We start from the raw sequence: 19,529 nt of genomic DNA, 5'->3' as shown, positions 1-19,529 counted from the left end.
ATGAGATGAAGATTGACATGTATCGTCCTTCTTGGGATGGCATATGTCTGTGCCTCTCCCACCAGGCCGCCTACAACAGTCCTCACTCTCTTGGCTAGCACCTTGGCCAAAATCTTTAATTTTGTGTTTAGCCGAAAATTATTAATGTTATCTCCCTTGCTCGGGTCCTTCCTGATCAGTGTCACCACTCCTCGGCTCACAGATTTGGGAATTCTTCCATTCTGCTGCTAATTCGCGTACACACTGGCCAGTATGTTCCCGAACAAGTCTGGCATATTTTTATAAAATTCGTAAGGTAGACCATCCAATCCCGGCGACTTGTCCCCGGGGCACTCGGAAAGCTCCTCTATAACCTCCTCAGCCTTGATTGGCCGTTCACAGCGCTCAGCGTCACGCGCCGAAAGACGCGGGCCAGGAAATCCCGGAGGGCATCCCCATGGTCCAGCGCCCCGTCCCTCCCGAACAACGCAGCAAAGTGCTCGTGTAAGGCCTTGCACATCTCCTCCTGTCCTTCGACCTCCTGTCTATGTTCGTTAACCACAGACCGTATCATAGCATCCACGCCACGTTGGGTTTCTACCGAGCGATCTGGCAATGTTGATACCCTCACGACCTAGTGCACGTACTTTAGCCCGAACTCTGCATCCTTCGTGTTTGGCATTGAAGTGTCGGTCCAAGGTGGAGCTCGCCGCCGAAACTTGGGGTGCAAAACCTGTTCTCAGCGCCTCTTCTAACGCCTTAACTAAATCCCTTTCTACTCTAGTCTGCTTGAGGCTTAACTGCTTGCTAAATCTAGTTGACTCAAGTCGAATGGCTCTTTTGAGGGCCCTCCACCACTGGTTATTTAACACGGCGCCGGTTAGTGGCCTTATTACTAACACCTTAATCTGGCTCCGGCAAGTTTCACAATCCAACAGGGACTTGTTCAACTTCCAGTAGCCAGATCCGTGTCTATGAAACTTGTCAATATGTAACCCACACGTCACTAATTTGTAATCCGTGTAAGGTACATAGGTAAACTGTGGACAGCTAAAACTAGACTTATCTCTAGCATTAACTATAATCCTGTCTATGTGAGACCGGATTGATCCGTCATTATTGGTCCAAGTCCACATTGGAACCGTCGGATTATCAAGTCTGTATGAATCTGCCAGCCTAAATCGCTTCAGCAGATCGACGAGGCGTGAGTTGCATTTCCTATCGTTCGAGCCTCGGCTATCCAGGCGTGCATCGAGAATAGCGTTGAAAACTTCCATCCCTCTGACTCGTAAATAATTTTTCCCACCAATTTATGGAAAAAAAGGAGGCTCCAGAACACATAGATTAGTTGTTTGAGAATATATAATACGCGCAACGTAATTGGACCTTCGATCCAATTCCCACGCAACACTCAACCAGTCACAACACAGGACTCAACAAATGTCCAAACACTCACATGATAGGTAACAACAACAACAACAACAGGTTATCATTAACTGCAATCTTCACCCGAATAAAATGAATGAATGACAATACCTTGACATTCTTTTCTACTTCATCTTTGCTGAAATACTTTTAGAAACAAAATTATCTTTATTCAAGCCTTAAAATCCATCCACATTTTCTATTGCTGTTAAATTTTTGAAACCCTTCGCCGCATCATCAGCATCATTTTATATTTGCTTTATATGCTGGTATAGATTTGACAAGTAATTTCTTATGTAGATGTACTGTCCTCCCACATGGGTTAAGATCAATGTTTCGTTTGTAACATTTTTAGCTTGGTTTCTACTCCAGTATTCTCTTCGTAATGCCAGTCACTTTACAAAATATTCTGGGAGTATTTTTTTAATTTTTGCGGTGCCAGCATTAGAGAGGTTGCTTGTTCTCTGCAAGATTTAAAGATTGTTTCTATTCCATTCTTCGAAGTTAACTTGATCGATAGCTGAACAGAAGAAAGTGATGACAAGGGTTAGAGGTTGAAATAAGAGAAAGTATGACGGGAGAAACTGAGCGATTGGAGAATGGATGTTAGAAAAAAATGAAAGAAAAAATGAGAGAGAGAGGAGAGAGAGAGAGAGAGAGAGAGAGAGAGAGAGAGAGAGAGAGAGAGAGAGAGAGAGAGAGAGAGGCTGTGATAAGCAGTTACATGTAGTTTGTTGATAAAGGAGTTGAATAGGGAAAAAATTTAGCTGCGTGATGGTGAAGAAAGAGTGATAGTAGGAGACAGGGTGTTGGAAAAGTAATAGAAGTGGTGTAGAGTAATGGGAGAGAGAGAGAGAGACAGAGAGAATAATGCATGTTAACAATATAATGAGTAATACTAGAAAGAGTAATGTGAGAAAGACAGTAACAAAATTACAATAAAGATGAATAGCGGTGAGTGTGAGGGAGAGAAAGAGAGAGAGATGGAGAAAATAGAAAGGGTGATGGTTGGAAGATTGAATACTGGTAGATACGTTGTAATCCCTGATTAACAGGCAGTATGATGAGAGTTATAAGGATTGAGATAATTGATAAAATGACAACAAAAATGTAAATATGGAGTAATATACAAAAGAAAAAAAAAAGATTTTCACACATTGTATGCATATATTATTTTGACTGCACCTCTTGAATCTTGGAAGGGGGAAATGATATTTTGAAAAAAAGGTGTATAAAGAAAAAAGGATGAGTAATCACTGGTTTAAGAAGTGTTGTATGTAATACAAGACTGTGTCCTAGTTTTATCTTTTTTCATTATTTAATATTTTTTTCGTATGAGTCCCTTGCTATTTGTTTGGGACGAAAAGGGTCTTGATAAGGTAGCAAACTATCAGAATCATTAACACGCCGGATAAAATGCTTAGCGGCATTATGTCCGTCCTTACGTTTGGATTTCAAATTCCACCGAGGTCGACTTTGCCTTTCAGGGTCGATAAAATAAGTACCAGTCGAGCACTGGAGTTGATGTAATCGATTTACATTCTTCCCGAAATAACTGGCCGCGAGCCAAAATTTGAAACCATTATTAAAGAAGCTGATGTTATGCTTGTAGAGCAGTTGTTACCCTGAAAAGTCTTCCTTTTTATAATTTTTTTTTGGCAAGTATCAGGGTTACTGTGGAGGCGCAATGGCCCAGTGGTTAGGGCAGCGGACTCGCGGTCGGAGAATCGCAGTATCGATTCCCAGACCGGGCGTTGTGTGTGTTTATTGAGCGAAAACACCTAAAGCTCCACGAGGCTCCGGCAGGGGTTAGTGGCAACCCCTGTTGTACTCTTTCGCCACAACTTTCTCTCACTCTCTCTTCCTGTTTCTTGAGTAACGTTGCGATGGACTGGCGTCCCGTCCAGCTGGGGGAAACACATACGCCACAGAAACCGGGCCCATGAGCCTGGCTAGGCTTGAAAAGGGCGACGTTTTTCGTTACATTTATCAGGGTTACTACATTTGAGTTTTGTTCGATGTTGTAGGTCGTAGATGATTTCTTTCTTCATGCGATGTCCAAGGATTGCCTGGTGAATATACGTTTGCGATATACGGAACTCACATTGTGTGAATTGTTAGCATATCCAAGAAGGCCAGTTTATTAAAGTAATCCCTCACCATATCGCGGTTCACCTATCACGATTTATTATCTAATCTTACGTTGGTTCCTCTGTGGTGTTGTTTTGCATTTATAATAAAATAAATATATACAAATTATAGAAATAATAAAAAAAGATACAGTACAATACTGTTTTTACTTCGCGGATTTTCACCTATCGCGGGAGATTTTAGCGCGTAGCACCCGGGAGAGTCGTGGGATTCTTTTCCTTTTCTATTGTGAATTGCATTGAAGATTTTGATAGACGCTAAATTGTTCGCATATCTGTTGGTAGGTGTCATAAGTACAGTGGGTAATCACCCAGGGGTTTTACGGTTATAGGGGCCCAGTTCAAAGCTACGTAGACTGTGGCTTGGTGTCAATAACTACTGTAAGGTCCAGTATTTTGACGACCGGGGGCTTATAATGTTGCTAAGACGAACCTGAGCATCTTATAAATAGCATGACTGTTCTCTTCTCAAACCATTGCCGATTCTTATTTGTTTTAACTATTATGCGCGTGTGTGCACGCACGCGAGCGTGCGTATGTATGTATGTATGTATGTATGTATGTATGTATGTATGTATGTATGTATGTATGTATGTATGTATGTATGTATGTATGTATGTATGTATGTATGTATGTATGTATGTATGTATGTATGTATGTATGTATGTATGTATGTATGTATACACACATAAACGCGCGCACACACACACATATACAACGTAAATAATCTTGCGTAGAGTTGGTAATTAGAGTTCCAAGAAAGTTTATTAACACACTATAGACAATATGAATTGATAATTCTTTACAAGAAAGCACGCAGTGTGTGTATGTGTGTGTGTGTGTAAAGAGAATGAGATGAGGTGGTGCGCACTGAACATGGAACATGTCAATGTAAAACTCTTATCTCAAAATAAGATCCCAATGGGAAACTGTGTTGGCCGAAGATAATGGTATAATGAGACAATGTGTCTTATAGAGCAGAACAACTATATAAAGTATTTATGACGAACAATGTCTGGAGGAGGGCTGTAGAATAGGGGGAGATGTGTTGTGAATGTATTTAAAAATAAGTTTTACGATATAAAGGTTAAAAGATAAGAGCAATCCTTCGATATGGGTACACGACATCATTCACCCACACAACCTTTCCTTCGTCTCCTCACACCGACATTCAGGAACCAAATCGAAGGAATGTCCCAGAAAAAAAAAAAAAAAAAGAATTGAGGAAGAAAATAAAATTAACCTCTTAACATATTATCCCGCATATTTTCGTTCAGAGATGTCTAGTAAATATATATTTGAACGAAAATATACGTTCACTGTACTCTGGTACCTGTCACTTATTTCTAACCGAAATTCTTCGTTCATGATGTTATTCCCGTTTTCTATCATTAACTATCACTATCATTTCTATCAGTAATTTCATAATAAATCATAACTGATCCAAAATAATTTTTGTATTTATTGTCTTACATACTGATTCAAAACAAATAATTAAAAAATGATTTTTTTTTTTGCATGGAAATTTAAAAAAAAATGTGTATTTTAAAAGGTTAAACAGGTGGAAAAAGAGACGGGGTAGGAATACCGCCCAATCAAAACAATAACAAAACATCGGAAAAACTGCTCGTGGCAACTGGTGATGGCATAAAAATGTGATGTTGTTTTCGGTAGAAAGAATAGAAGCAAAGAACTGGTAAGAACGCTAGTTCGTGACTTTAAGAAATATTAAACCATCAGCAATGACATGAATAAGGTTACAGAGAGCATCGAAGGAAATGACACTTTTTATAATCTCTTAAGAAGAAGGAAATTGCATCTTTATAATATTAGTCATTTTGTCGATAGTAGAAATAGTCATTTGAATACGTGGTAGGGGAGACGATGCTATTAATAATAATTATTTATTTGGGAAAGAATTTAACAAGGTCCTTAATTTGTTTTTATTTTTCAAGTCGAATATTTTGAGTCAGCTGCAGATTAGCATTTTTTAAATTTATTTATCTGTGCACTAAATTTTATTTAACAATTTCATTTAAATATTTTGTTTATGTTTCAATCATCAAGCTATCGTTTTTTTCCCCCATCTCTTACATACGAAACTCTTAGCAATATCCCTGTTAAAACTAATTCCTTCGTCTTCTCCTGGTCATAAAAACATAAACAATCTCAGTTGTCAACCTAAACAAGCTGCTTACGTTATTTCACGTCTCACCTCCATCATCGCCTTCCCTTCGTTGGTCCTCCCCCTCTTTGATATCTCATCACCCTTCTCCCTTAACGCTGCTATTAGGTTCTTCGTCTTCTCAGAGTTATGCTCAGTCGTTCGCACACCTGTCAGTAGGTGGCGCCTTCCAAACATCTTATAAATAATATGGTTGCATTCTTCTCGAACCATTTCTAGAGGCAGTTGTGTTTTGGGTTTAATTATTATAATTCAAAAAATACCCACCACCGCCTTTCTTCAAAAGCCTATATCTCCCACATTCTGTGGCTGCTTATTGGTTTCCATTTATTTACAGCCAGCAACAGTTGATTCAGTGTGTCTCCTGTCAAACTGTACATCTAAAAAGGTAGGATTTAAACAAGTCACTTTCTCTTTCGTTCATTGATCTACAAATAATAACAGTGTTAACGATTTTTCCATTGGCAAAGCGACATTTAGCAAGATAAAAAAAAACGTTATGAAGCAACACTACTCAGTTAGATATGGCAAAAACATATAACGGAAAAGTTTTATGTGTGTGCATGTATATATAAAAATGTATGTATGGATGTATAAAAAATGTGAATATGTATGGATGTATAAAAAATGTGAATATGTATGTATATATAAAAAATGTGTTAGTATGAATGTATATATAAAAAAATGTATCTTAGTATGTATGTATATATAAAAAGATGTATGTATATATAAAAAGATGTATGTATATATAAGAAATGTATGTTAGTATGTATATATATGCAAAAATGTATGTATAAATGAAAAATGTATAGACAGCCAGACAGTGAATCTCAAAACACCCAAACTTCAGTTGTCTCTTATTTGGGTAGCTGCACTCACCCGGCGCCAGCTCCTGTGTTGCGAGGGAGGGGAGGCATTTTAAACATTTCCCCGTGCGTCAACACTTTCATCCTCACCGTGTTGTTTGTTCATGATTACTGGAAAACTGGTTTTCTTACAATCATTCAGCTTTGAATGAAGGAAACGATGCAATAACAACAATACTTCAACTACTATTATTAACAATTGTTTCAAATTTCGGCACAAGGCCAGTAATTTCGGGTGAAGGGTAAGTCGACTTCATCGACTCAGTGTTTAACTGGTACTTATTTTGCCAAGCCCGAAATGATGAAAATCAAAGTCAACCCCGGCGGCATTTGATCTCAGAGCACTTTGAATAAATGTGTTATGGGATATACTAGATACAAATGATATTAAAAACAGGTGCAAAAAATGATAAATAAAAGCATACATTACTGGGGGTGCTCCAGCATGGTCACCGCCTTTGGACTGAAACAAAAAAAAAATTATTAATCATCCCTTCACCTGTTAATGCACACCTAGCTTAATACATATCTAGCTTGTTTATAGCCATCTGGCTTAATAATATACAGCTTGTTTGCTAATAATACACATGAATTTTTGTCTTTATCATCAGATATCGTCTCCATATTCTATGCATTCATTAATATGTATGGGTAAAGAAAGAAAAATAAGTATTTTGTGATGTTCGTGCATTCAATACGATAAGAAAATCATTCAGCTGTACAGAGCCGGCCCTAGGGTTGCTAGCACCCCAGCAAGCATGTACAAGTTGACGGTTGTGGAAATTTCCTTGTCTTTGTCATGCCCTTCTTGGCACTCCGTGCGACTGCCCGAGTTGTCAGTACCTTGAGCCAGCCCTGCAGCTGTATTATTAGTACTTCTGACATTCTGAATTTAAATCCTACTGGGCCTCGTAAGTATCAGTTAGATATCTCTGTTCTCTATACTCCTTATCCTACAAATATGTAAATAGTCTTGTCAAAGAAATCACTGTTATGAAGATAGAGTGAAATCTCTGTTTGGTGTTAAGTATTCAATAGTAATATTAATAAAGGTTTCAAGTTTTAGCACAAGACCAAGAATTTTGGGGGAGAGGTTAAGTCCACTACATCAACCCCTGTGCATGACTGGCATTTATTCTATTGACCCTGAAAGGATATGTCGACCTCAGCAGCATTTGAACTCAGAACGTAAAGATAGAAATGTTGTTAAGTATTTTGCCTGATGTGCTAACGATTCTGCCAGCTTGCCACCTTATATTCATTAGTAATATTACCAAGCAATGAATTGACAGAATCATTAGAGTGTCAAACAAATTGCTCCATAGCATTCCTTCTGGCATTTTACATTGTGAATTCAAACCCTACTAAAATTGGCTTTGCCTTTTATCCTTCTGGGGTCAATTTGCTAAAGTACTGAGGTTATGGTATCGATTAACTCCCTCCTCTCATAATTGATGATCTTGTACCTAAATCTCATGAAGTCAGAAACAATATTACCTATGACTACAGCAAACAATTTCTTTCTCTGAATGAAGCACAGATTGTATGACATGAATGAAATTTGATAGTGTAACTTGAGCACTGAATACAGAGAATATATTCTAAAGCTGGAAAGAAATGAGGTGAACACACTCTGTTGGATGTGTATAATGTTATGCATAAACAATAGATCAGAGGTGATGTGCAAGAATAAATGTATATATAAAAGAATTAGCCACAAAATGTAAGAGAAAAATCTGTACTGATACTGACACGTATCATATGTCAGTATTAATAAAAGTTGGTTAAAGAAATGTCAATCCAAGTGGAAAGAACATTCAGAAGAGAAAGATTAAGGAAGATGTAGGACGAAGTGGTGAAATGAGGTATTGTTCCTGATGACATGATTTTCTCGTGTCATATTCCTAACAATAATGTTTGATAAATCCCTCCTCTGAGTTTGTTCAGCAATTAAGTCAGTCTTTTATCTTTTACCTGTTTCAATCATTAGACTGTGGCCATGCTGGGGCACTGCCTTGAAGAATTTTCAGTTGAACTTATCGACCCATTACTTATTTTTTGTAAAGCTTTGTACTTATTCTTTTGGTTCCTTTTGCCAACCCACTAAGTTACAGGGACATAAACACACCAACACTTGTTGTCAAATGGTGGTGGGGGACAAACACATACATAAAGGCACACACACTTATATGTATGTATATATATATATATATATACATATTCACACACACAAACACACATACATGATGGGCTTTTTTCAGTTTCTGTTTATCAAATTCACTCACAAGGCCAAAGCTATAGAAGACACTTGCCCAAGATACCATGCAGTTGGACTGAACTCAGAACCATGTGATTGGGAAGCAAACTTTTTACCACACAGCCATGTCTCCACCAGTAGGGATAAAATTGAAAAATTTAAAATTTGGTTCATGCTAGAGTATGAAGACAAGTGAGAATTGTTAATAATCATCAGATGACTACTCCATTGGTATAACCTGAGTAACTTGCATGTACAGAAAGTCTGAGAGTTTCCATACAGGAGTACTCATGTGGCGCCATTATATTTCTGTTGTTTTAAACTATAGCATTAATAAAGTAATAGTTGGTTGACAAAGTTTACATTTTTACTTGTAGTAACTTCTAACTGAAAACTTAACTCTGTTTTACAATGCCCTAATTGTAATTAGTTTGGATGATATTGAAAAATGCTAATTAACTTTTAACTTTAAACAACACTAAAGAGAGTCTAGTAATTGCTTGAATAATCTCAGTTGATCAGTTATTCAACTGACTATATTTCCCCTCAGCCATAATGTTAATATAAACAAATGAGTGGAATATGCTTTACTGAAGAGGTCTAATGAGACTGAAATATGTCAGTTACTAAATCCACTCTAACTTTATTGTCCATAATGTTCAGAAATCTTAATCAGCTGATTTTATTAAGGTTATCTCCCTTGTGTTTAGATTTTAAATACTTCTACAAGTCATCTTTGTCTACTTATTGCTTAGAAAATTTCAGTTGACTGATGTTCAACTAAATATATTTATTTGTTGTTTTTTTTCCATGCAAGCATGGGTTAGAAAAGTACATTATAGGGCCTTTGTTTTGCTGTTGGATGCCTTTCTTGTTGATAGGGGAAATGACAAACAGCTATATCACACTATCTCATTCTTGTAGGTTTGTAACTTTCAGTTTAAGAAATTGATATTACTTTGTATATCAAAATAAAATACACCTATTGTAACTAACTAGCACCAATTGAGACTCAGTTCCCAATCTCAGTTAGAGGTATTTCACTTAATTTGTTGCTATAGCATTTAAGAAAAGCATAAAATAGGCCATTTATCTTCTGTTACCCTAAATGAATATGAGGTCTTCATAGATATCAGTATTTATATGATCAACAAACTTCTTTATCAATATACAATGAAAGTTCAGATGGGCAAATCAATATGACAGAGTAGGGTTCAGCTTCTCTTTTAGTTATAGTTTTAAGGTTTGTTACTCTTCACAAAGTCCCTATGCATTTAGGTATGCCATGCTAGAAGTCATGCTCTCTGGCCATGGCATGAGGACAGAAAAGGTTTCGTTAATCTTTCTAAACATCTCTTCAGCACAACAATTCAATTTACCTCATATATATATGTGCATCTATATGTACATGTGTGTATCAGTATATGTAATTGGTTTGATTGTTGTAGTATTAGCAAACTGTCTGAAAAGATAACAGTTTATATCCAGGTCAGCATTGTGCTGTGTTCATGCCCAAGGCACTTAACCACTTAGGTTTGTTTGTCTTTGTCCACCTAACTGCCTATGCTCTTCTATATTAGTAGGAGCAGTATATAATTGAGTGTTTCATTAGCTTATTTTGTCAACTCTCCTATCCATGGGTATAACTCAGAAGTGTGCGCTCTATTTGGCTGACTTGCCCTTCATATATAGTGTATGGCAAAAATGTTTTCAGTGCTGTTTTAAGAATTAAAATCATTAATCCTCACCTCCAGACTAAGTTGTACTGAAGTATGGTGTGTAGCATGGACATTTATACACTGCACACACAGCTGTACATTGAAATATGGTATGGAGTGCTCAAAATAGAGCTACACATTAATGTATGGTGCATAGCATGGTAATTCATATATTCCACACACATAGCCGATTCTGAGATATAATTCCAAGTTCATTTAAATACTTTCAGATACAAAATATAGCACCTACATACTAAACATTTGTCATATACTGAGGTTATAGTGTGTAGTGTAAGCCACTCTATATAAAACACAGTCTGTCCTACACTAGTGTACTGTGTGTAGAATTGTCTTTTATATCCATATCTTCTTGGTTAATTTTCCTGTTGCTTCAGTTATATCTTTTCTATCAGAACTATATCATTCTAGATATCTGGAAATATTATTTTCCTCTTCAACAACTGAACTTCAGGTGTAGAAATTAAACATTAATCATGTTAACCTCATCCTATTGTCTCTGTCCCATGTTAGTGATGGAGGCTGAAAAATCTATGAACATTGTTTATTCTTTCTTCAGCTAATAGTACAGTGGGCACATACATAGTCATATACACCATCACCATTTTCTCTGAAATCTATATTTCCTCACTAAGCAAAGGTCTTAAAAAAACATTCTGCACATTACAAGATAACCTGTTCATTCAACAGTATCAAAACCCAAATATATAGATTTATACTAGTTGTCCTCAACTATTTTCTCTCTATGGCTCCCTTTGGATCTTATTTTATACTACAGGCAATAAACACCACAGGGTGCTAAGAAAACAGACTCCATGCCAGGGGAAGAAACTAGAAGTAGTTGATTGCTTCCACTACCTGGGTGGTCAAGTCTGTAGAGGGGGTAGATGCTCAGAGAGTGTTACCACTAGAATAAGAATAGCCTGGGCAAAGTTCAGTAAGCTTCTACCCCTACTGGTGACAAAAGGCCTCTCACTCAGTGTGAAAGGTAGATTGTATGATGCATTTGTGCGAATTGCCATGCTTCATGGCAGTGAAACATGGGCTGTGACTGCTGAAGACATGCGTAGGCTCGAAAGAAATGAAGCTAGCAATATCTGCTAGATGTGTAATGTCAGTGTGCACACATGACAGAGTGTAAGCACCCTGAGAGAAATGTTAGACGTAAGAAGCATCGGATGTGGCATGCAAGTGAGACATTTGCATTGGTATGGTCATGTACTGTGGATGGATGGGGAAAGCTGTGTGAAGTGCCACTCCCAAACAGTGGAAGTAATCCGGGGTAGAGGGAGACCCAGGAAGACATGGGATGAGGTGGTGAAGCATGACCTTCAAACGTTGGGCCTCACAGAGGCAATGACAAAAGACCGAGACCTGTGACTGAAAAGACCTGGCAAATAAAGTGAGTCCACAGCTGTAATCTACACCAGTGTCGCATAACCAGCCCACTCAAAAGTACCTTGGATCGCAGGGCGACCTGCCATGCTTGAGGAGACCTATTGAGTCAAGTACATCAACAGCAATATCAAAATCAAATCAAATGGAAATTGTAGTTGTGAGCCCCGTGCCGGTAGCGCATAAAAAGCACCATCCGAACATGGCCGATGCCAGTGCCGCTTTGACTGGCTTCCATGCCGGTGACATATAAAAAACAACATCTGATCGTGGTTGATGCCAGCTCCTCTGGCCCCTGTGCTGGTGGCATGTAAAAAGCACCTACTACACTCTCAGTGTGGTTGGCATTAGGAAGGGCATCCAGTTGTAGAAACACTGCCAGATCAGATTGGGGCCTGGTGCAACTTCCTGTCTTCCCAGACCCCAGGCAAACCATACAACCTATGCCGGCATAGAAAACAGACATTAAATGATGATGATGATAATGCACTCATATAGCCATTTAATTTTTGAAAAAATTCCCTTATATTTTTATGATTAAATATTATTGGGAATTGTTAAAATATTTTGTGGACTCTGGTTGAGAACCATTGATCTAGAATTAATTTTCTTCAAATGCTAAATTGTCCCACATAGTTCATGACAATGGTTTGTGTTCTTTTTTTAAAATATTTCAGTACTAAATGTATTTACTGCTGTGTATATTAGAGTGGTATCCGCATATCTAGGACAGTGTACCTACCACATACAAATATCACATGCACCAAAGAGCTTGTATGTCTCATAATACAAACAGTTTCCCCCTGTTAGTGGTCCACCATTGAACTGTATCATTCTTCTGTGTCTTCTATAATATTATCTGCTTCTTTACCTGGTGAACTTTTGCTGCTTTCTTACACCTGAATTGATTGAGGTAATGAACTGGCAGTTGTTAGCCTCAGATGAAATCATAGTGTTTATCCTGACTTATTGCATCCTGTGTTCAGTTCTGCCAAGGTCAGCTTTGCTTTTCATTCTTTTGGGAATCGATGAATAAAGTACCAATTCTGGGTAGTGGACTGGCAAGATTGTTAGAATGTTGGACGAGATGCCTTGAGGTATTTATTGGAGCTCTCTGAGTCCTGGGGTAAAATTTCACTGTGGTCTATTTGGTTTGTACGCTTTACTCATTGCTTGATTCATTACCATCACCTGGCACCTTGGGTGTCTTCAATGAGGCCAACACTGTTGCAAGCATTTGGGTCAAGTCTCTAGTTTAAGCACACTTCTCTCTTTCTTTCTCACTCACCTATTTCAAAACCCTGTAAAGGGTCATGGACACTGCCTTCCTTACGCATCATCATCATCATGCATCAGCTTTCTATGCTGGCATGAATTAGATGGCTTGACTGGAGCTGGTGAACCGCAGAACTGCACCAGGCTCTAGTCTATTTTGGCTTGGTATCTTCAGCTGGATGCCCTTCCTAACATCAGCCACTTCTCAGAGTGTACTGGGCATTTTTTACAAGTCACCAGCAAAGGTGCCTTTGCTATGTCACTGGCACAGATGTCTAAAACGTGTCACTGGCACTGGCCACAACCAAGATTTCACTTAGCTTGACAAGCAATTCTCTAGAGGTCTCAACCACTTGTCATTGCCTCGTGAGACTCAACATCTGAAGATCATTCACTAAGCAAAATAAATGAACATAATAAAATATATAAAGAAAGAGTAACTTACCTATAGTATATCACCTCCATCCCACTCTACTTTCTGAAATAAAAAAAAGAGAAAGAAAAGAAAGGATACTATAGACAAAGGACTTCTGAAAACGTCTTAATAGATGGTGATTGATTGAATAGGTCTATTCAGTTAGGTTTGGTCTAATTGAACAGACCTATGATCAAATTTGTCTGTGTCACCACTTCTGTATCTCACTCTATTCAGATCACATACTATATGCTTTACCTAGCTACTATCCCCAAACATCATCATCATCTCTTATTATAAAAGGCAGATTTTATCTGCCTCCCTTTGTCTCTTATAGAAATCTACACTATAGGATTTCTTCAATTACAATTTACCTAGCATTTTTAAGAGTAGAATACATCGGGTTGTGCCAGGTCCAGTTTTTCAAATTTCAACCCCAATTAAGCAAAATTTCGAGAAAACTCACATTGTGGTGTGTAAGTGAAGTGCTTTTCTTAGTGTGGGCTACAGCACACACACACACACACAAAAACGGAGCGATCTGCTTCACTCACGCTATCACCCTAATTTCTCCTTTCTCTTTGCAAGTGTGCAACGATTAAAGTGAAAGTATTTATATAAAACGGATCACTCATGCTATCACCATAATTTCTCATACTTTCTCTTTGCTAGTGTACCTTAAACCACTACTCAAAAAAAAAAACACAGCAAACAGAAACAAATAAATACATAACGATTTACTCCTCACACAATTTCTTCAATTAGAGTTTACCTATGATTTTTCAAAGTACTTCCATTCGGTCATGACATACAAAATTTCTTTCAATTTCACCCCCATTTCAGAAAAAATTTGAGAAAACTACCATTTCACTTCAAAGCCTTTACTCTGCATATTACTCCCACTTCCTCTTTACACACATAGACACGCAAATATATAAATAAAATTGTAAGCTAACGTGTATGTGTGTGTGTGTGTGTGTGTGAGGGTGTGTGTGTGTGCGTGTGTGACAGGGATGAGCCAGTCAGACTGGTCATCCTTTTTGCTACACCACTGGTTTTCAGTTCATATTCATCAAATTAATATTCACAACAAGAAGGCCTATTCATTATTATACATCAGTTCCACACATTTATCCTGGTTCCATTTCGGACAACTGCACAAACATTTGCCATTTCACACATGTATGTAAACAAATTCCTTTCTTAAAAATTTCAATTCATTTTATTTTTCAATTCATACAAAGTTTTTTAGGACGAATATAAGATCTAAAGTATATCCAAGTAGCAGAAAGATCGCCCAAAAGTGTATATAGATATTTAAATGTATTTATATATTCAACTATACACAGATGTATGTATAATGTGTGTGTATATATTTTCATAGAGGTAACCATTCACTCCATACAAAGTTATGTAGGATGAATATAAGATCCAAAGTATATCCAAGTAGCAGAAAGATCGCCCAAAAGTGTATAAAGATATTTAAATGTATTTATATATTCATCTATACACAGATGTATGTATAATGTGTGTGTATATATTTCCGTAGACGTAACTATTCACTCCGCACAAAGTTTTTTAGGACGAAAATAAGATCTAAAGTTATCTCTAAGTAGCAGAAAGATCGCCCAAAAGTGTATATAGATATTTAAATGTATTTATATATTCATCTATACACACATGTATGTATAATGTGCGTGTATATATTTCCATAGAGGTAACCATTCAATCCATACAAAGTTTTTTAGGACAAAAATCTTTATATGTAAAAGAAAGGTTGTGTGTCTGTCTACTCCGATTTAGATTCCTAACTACTCCCACATTTTGCGATGCAGTTTAACCAAAACCGGGTATCTTATAGTCGTGATTCATATCGAGCCCTTCTGGGTATTAGCGCGCGTCTACGATGAGTCTACGATTTTACAAATAATTTACCATCATTTCTTTCCATTTTAATGCATATTTTTTAAATAAAGGGAAGTAACTCTTAAACTTCACACCAATATGTGTGCTCATATGCAACGTAATATCACATCAGCAGCATTTCCTCACACCCTCCTTGCACTTGGCGAAGGCAAAATACCAGGGGATGAAACTGGTAATATTGCTATCGATTCCATTTGTACCTTTGTTAAGACGCCTTCTGATCTCAGAGATGCAGTGTTCCAAGATCTACAAGCTAATTATCAGAATATGGATTGGATTGGCCAAAGGGCTATTCTGGCCCCGAGGAATAAAACTGTTCACCATATTAATGATGAAATGCTAAAACTCATTCCTGGGGAAGTCTATGTATATCAGTCTATCGATACAACTCCTGACCCAGAGGACGTCATCAACTAACTCAATTCCTTTGACCACCCCGGACTACCACCACACTTTCTCAAACTTAAAGTTGGTGCCCCTATAATGCTCATCAGATATTTGGTTCCCCCAAAATAATGCAATGGCACACGTTTGATCATTAAGTCCTTATCTCCCACCGTAAACTTATATCAATATTTGCCTGAATAATCATCATAATTCAGTGCAATCATTAACAGTACTTTCAAGCAATTCAGCCCCGAGCAACGCTGGGCAATTCTGCTAGTTGTATAGTATAGAAAGCTAACAAAATAATGTCATTAGAAGGAGGGGTAGGTAGATAAAGGAAGAGGATGAAATACTGTAACTGAATAGATTAAGGGAAGTTAAGAAGTTAAAAGCAATTAAGAACTAGACAAGAAAAGGTGAAATGTTTCTTATAAGAAATCTCAAAAACAAAACAAAAAATGCTTAAAGAAACAATTACTTAAAGAAAATATTTTTTAAAGTGTAACAAACATTCAAGGTCCATTTTCCAAGCTAGCATGGGTTGGATGGTTTGATAGTATCTGGTGAGCCACAAGACTGCACCAAACTCCAGAGTTAGCTCTTCCTATTGCCATCCACTTTATAATGTGTACTGGATGCCTTTTTTTTTCTGCCACTGGCACTAGTGAAGTTACCAAGTAACTTGCAAAGTGGAAAAAAAAAAAAACTGGAAAAAGGGAAAAGCTTCCACTATGAGGTACAAGCATGGCTGTATGGTAAGATGCTTACTTCCCAACCGCATGCTTCTGGGTTCAGTCCCATTGTGTTTCACTTTGTGCAAGTGTCTTCTACTTGTGTTGGCCAAAGCCTTGCGATTGGATTTGGTAGACAGAAACTGAAAGAAGCCCATTGCATATATATTTGTGTGTGTGTGTCTGTGTTTGTCCCCCAGTGCTGCTTGACAATGGGTGTTGGTGTGTTTATGGCCCTATAACTTAGCAGGTTAGTAAAAGAGACTGATAGAATAAGTACCAGGCTTAACAAAATGTAAATACTAGGGTCAATTCATTTGACTAAAAATTCTTTGTGGTGGTGTCCCAGCATAGCCATAATCTAAAACAAGTAAAAGTTAAAAGATACTAATTGTTGGGGTGGGTGGCAGTATTTGAGATGGGGAGGTGGCTTTATATTGTGAGGAATTTACTGACCTTTGAAGGATGAAAAGTTGACTTAGAGAGATTTCAACTCAAACATAAAGTGCTGTAACTGGATACTACAAAGTGCCTTTCTACTAATTTCTACTAATTCTACTAATTCCAATAACATCAAGATTCTTATATAACATTGTATCATTAACAGACATCATCATCATCATTTAGTGTCTGTTTTTCATGCTAGCATGGGTTAGAAGGTTTGAATAGAGCTTGTAAACCAGAGAGCAGCACCAGGCTCCAGTCTGTTTTAGCTTGGTTTCTATGGTTGGATGCCCTTCCCAATGCCAATCATACCTGAGTGTACTGGGTGCATTTTACATATCACTGGCACATGTTTCACCATCAAGATCCCACACTACCCTCTGGCTGCATTCCTTCCTCCCTAAAATGTCTGTTCACTCTAAATACCACCTACATTATGTTCATTACGCTCAGTAATTTCCAAATTTCTGCTTCTTCTTGTGGATGAAACCTTAGAGTTTGTATAAATCGAGTATACATTTCATGGTGGTGCTCCAGCATGGTCTTGGTATAATGACTGAAACCAGTAAATGAATAAGATGAATTATATACACCCATGTGTGGTCTATATTTTCATTGAATATCCACTGCATGCAAACCTTATCTGCCAGTCAGTTACCATAACACACTTGCATTCCTTCATTCTTTCATTCATTCATGTAGACTGAGATGCAGTAGAACTAAACGGTTGTTCCATTATTTATTATAGCAATCTCTAATTGGATTCCCATTAATTTTGCTTTGCTATCTCTAAATTGTTATCAAAATAGCTTTATTGTGGATGTGATGCAATGATAATATTTATTTACTTTTTGTTGTTAATCTTGCTCTTTAACAAGACTAGTTAATATATCTAATCATTGACTCTATTGATTACTGTTAGTTCCAGTTTTACTTACATTTATTGATTAGGCTATGATCTCTTGGGGGCTTTAACACGCAGCTGCACATTCAAACACACACGCGCATATTTACATAACCATACAAACATATATGTACATATGCAGACAACACACAATACACACATGATTACACATTCAGTCATTCAAACACACATGGATGCAAACAAGCATTGTACATAGGTATGTGTTTATGTAATGTATGTATGTGCATGAACCCCCACACATTGGCTGGCTTAGTATATCACTTGATATATTGTTGGTTACATGCGCACTGATACATTTGCATTCATTTGCACACCCATACACACATACAAGCATGTGTGAACAGATCCACATATATACATGTGCAAACTCACACAATGACGCACACATAATGATCACAATTGGTTCTACATCAAGTTTCAGTTGTGCTATGGATTAAGAGAGGTATACACGTTCACATTTCTTTAAGCATTTTAGTCCCATGCTACCTCTTCCCAAAGCCTTCATCTACCATTCTATTGATCTCCTATCACAAATCTCTCAAAAAAAAAAAACCACGAAAACAAAAACGAGGTACTCATCAATTTTTCTGACTGCCACTGTTTGTGTATAAAACCTAATTTATATTTGATTTAACTTTACTTTATTCTGTATTAGTTGTATTATGACTCATTACTGGATTCACCAAATTTAATCTTTCATAGTTTCCTCTTATTAGTCATCTATATTTTTGTAATAATTAGAAATGTTCTTTTCCTGAATCTGTCATTAGAGACAATACTATCCTGATTAATTCTGTTAGTTAATTTGTTGAATAATGTTAAAGTAAACCAAACTAATATCAATCTTTCAGCATTTAAGCATTTATTACTGAAGGACCTGCTGCAGTTTTTCTAAGTTTTTCACTTCTTTAATTATCTCATCATTTTTGTATTCATTTTTACTTTTATCCCTTTCCATATGAAATCTTTTGGGGAAGGAATGTCAATTGATGTTGAAATATAAATAATGGATATGATTACTGTTTACATTCATATTACTGCTCTTTTCTTCCAACCTAACATTCAAATCCTTTTGACATCATCGCTCTCACTTCTAATCCGATCTGTGATCATGTGAGAAAATGCATATGCCCTAACTTATCAAGTCCTCTTGGCACCTACTTGTCCCCTTCACCTAGTTCTGATCTCACTGCCAACATTGTTCTGTTTCCTGCCTCCCCCCATTTCCTCTCCCTGGTCTACACATCTTAGCTCTCTAAATACTCTCCTGTGGACATGGTGTCACCTCTTGTACTGATTCCACAATGGAAAACCAGCAGCTAGCACTTCCTCTGTGTTCCGGATAAGTGAGACAATCTCTGTACTACTGGTACCACAAAATGCATTGAGTACCACCCTGTAAAGGGGTTTTCAAATGAGCAGAGGGTTGTGAG

At 37.3% G+C, this 19,529-nt stretch overlaps 2 protein-coding genes across 12 annotated transcripts in view; one reads left to right on the top strand and one right to left on the bottom strand.

Annotated features, from left to right (window-relative positions):
• The window catches only part of LOC115217412 (serine-rich adhesin for platelets), a 137,981-nt gene that overhangs the window by 55,701 nt on the left and 62,751 nt on the right, over nucleotides 1-19,529 (bottom strand). For 3 of the 4 annotated variants that reach the window (XM_036507512.1, XM_036507513.1, XM_036507511.1), the window contains 2 exons: nucleotides 13,714-13,746; nucleotides 7,031-7,068 (listed from right to left, as the gene is read on the bottom strand). Coding sequence is in view for 1 of the 4 variants with exons in the window: in XM_036507509.1 (XP_036363402.1) it covers nucleotides 5,770-5,778 (9 nt within the window). In the remaining 3 variants the exon portion in view is untranslated. Of the gene's footprint in view, nucleotides 1-5,769; nucleotides 5,791-7,030; nucleotides 7,069-13,713; nucleotides 13,747-19,529 lie in introns of those variants that run through there. The other variant, XM_036507509.1, reaches the window with a different exon arrangement.
• LOC115217296 (formin-2) overlaps nucleotides 5,831-19,529 on the top strand; it is a 160,060-nt gene continuing 146,361 nt past the window's right edge. For 5 of the 8 annotated variants that reach the window (XR_005001301.1, XR_005001302.1, XR_005001303.1 and 2 more), the window contains exon 1: nucleotides 5,831-6,127. The gene's annotated coding sequence lies outside the window, so the exon portion shown is untranslated. The remainder of the gene's footprint in view (nucleotides 6,128-19,529) is intronic. The other 3 variants (XR_005001305.1, XR_005001304.1, XR_005001306.1) reach the window with 1 other exon arrangement.

The sequence above is a fragment of the Octopus sinensis genome, linkage group LG11 (genome assembly GCF_006345805.1).
Source record: "Octopus sinensis linkage group LG11, ASM634580v1, whole genome shotgun sequence".
NCBI lineage: Eukaryota > Metazoa > Mollusca > Cephalopoda > Octopoda > Octopodidae > Octopus > Octopus sinensis.
Note: the sequence above shows the minus strand (reverse complement) of the source record. Positions and strands in the feature narration are given on the sequence as shown.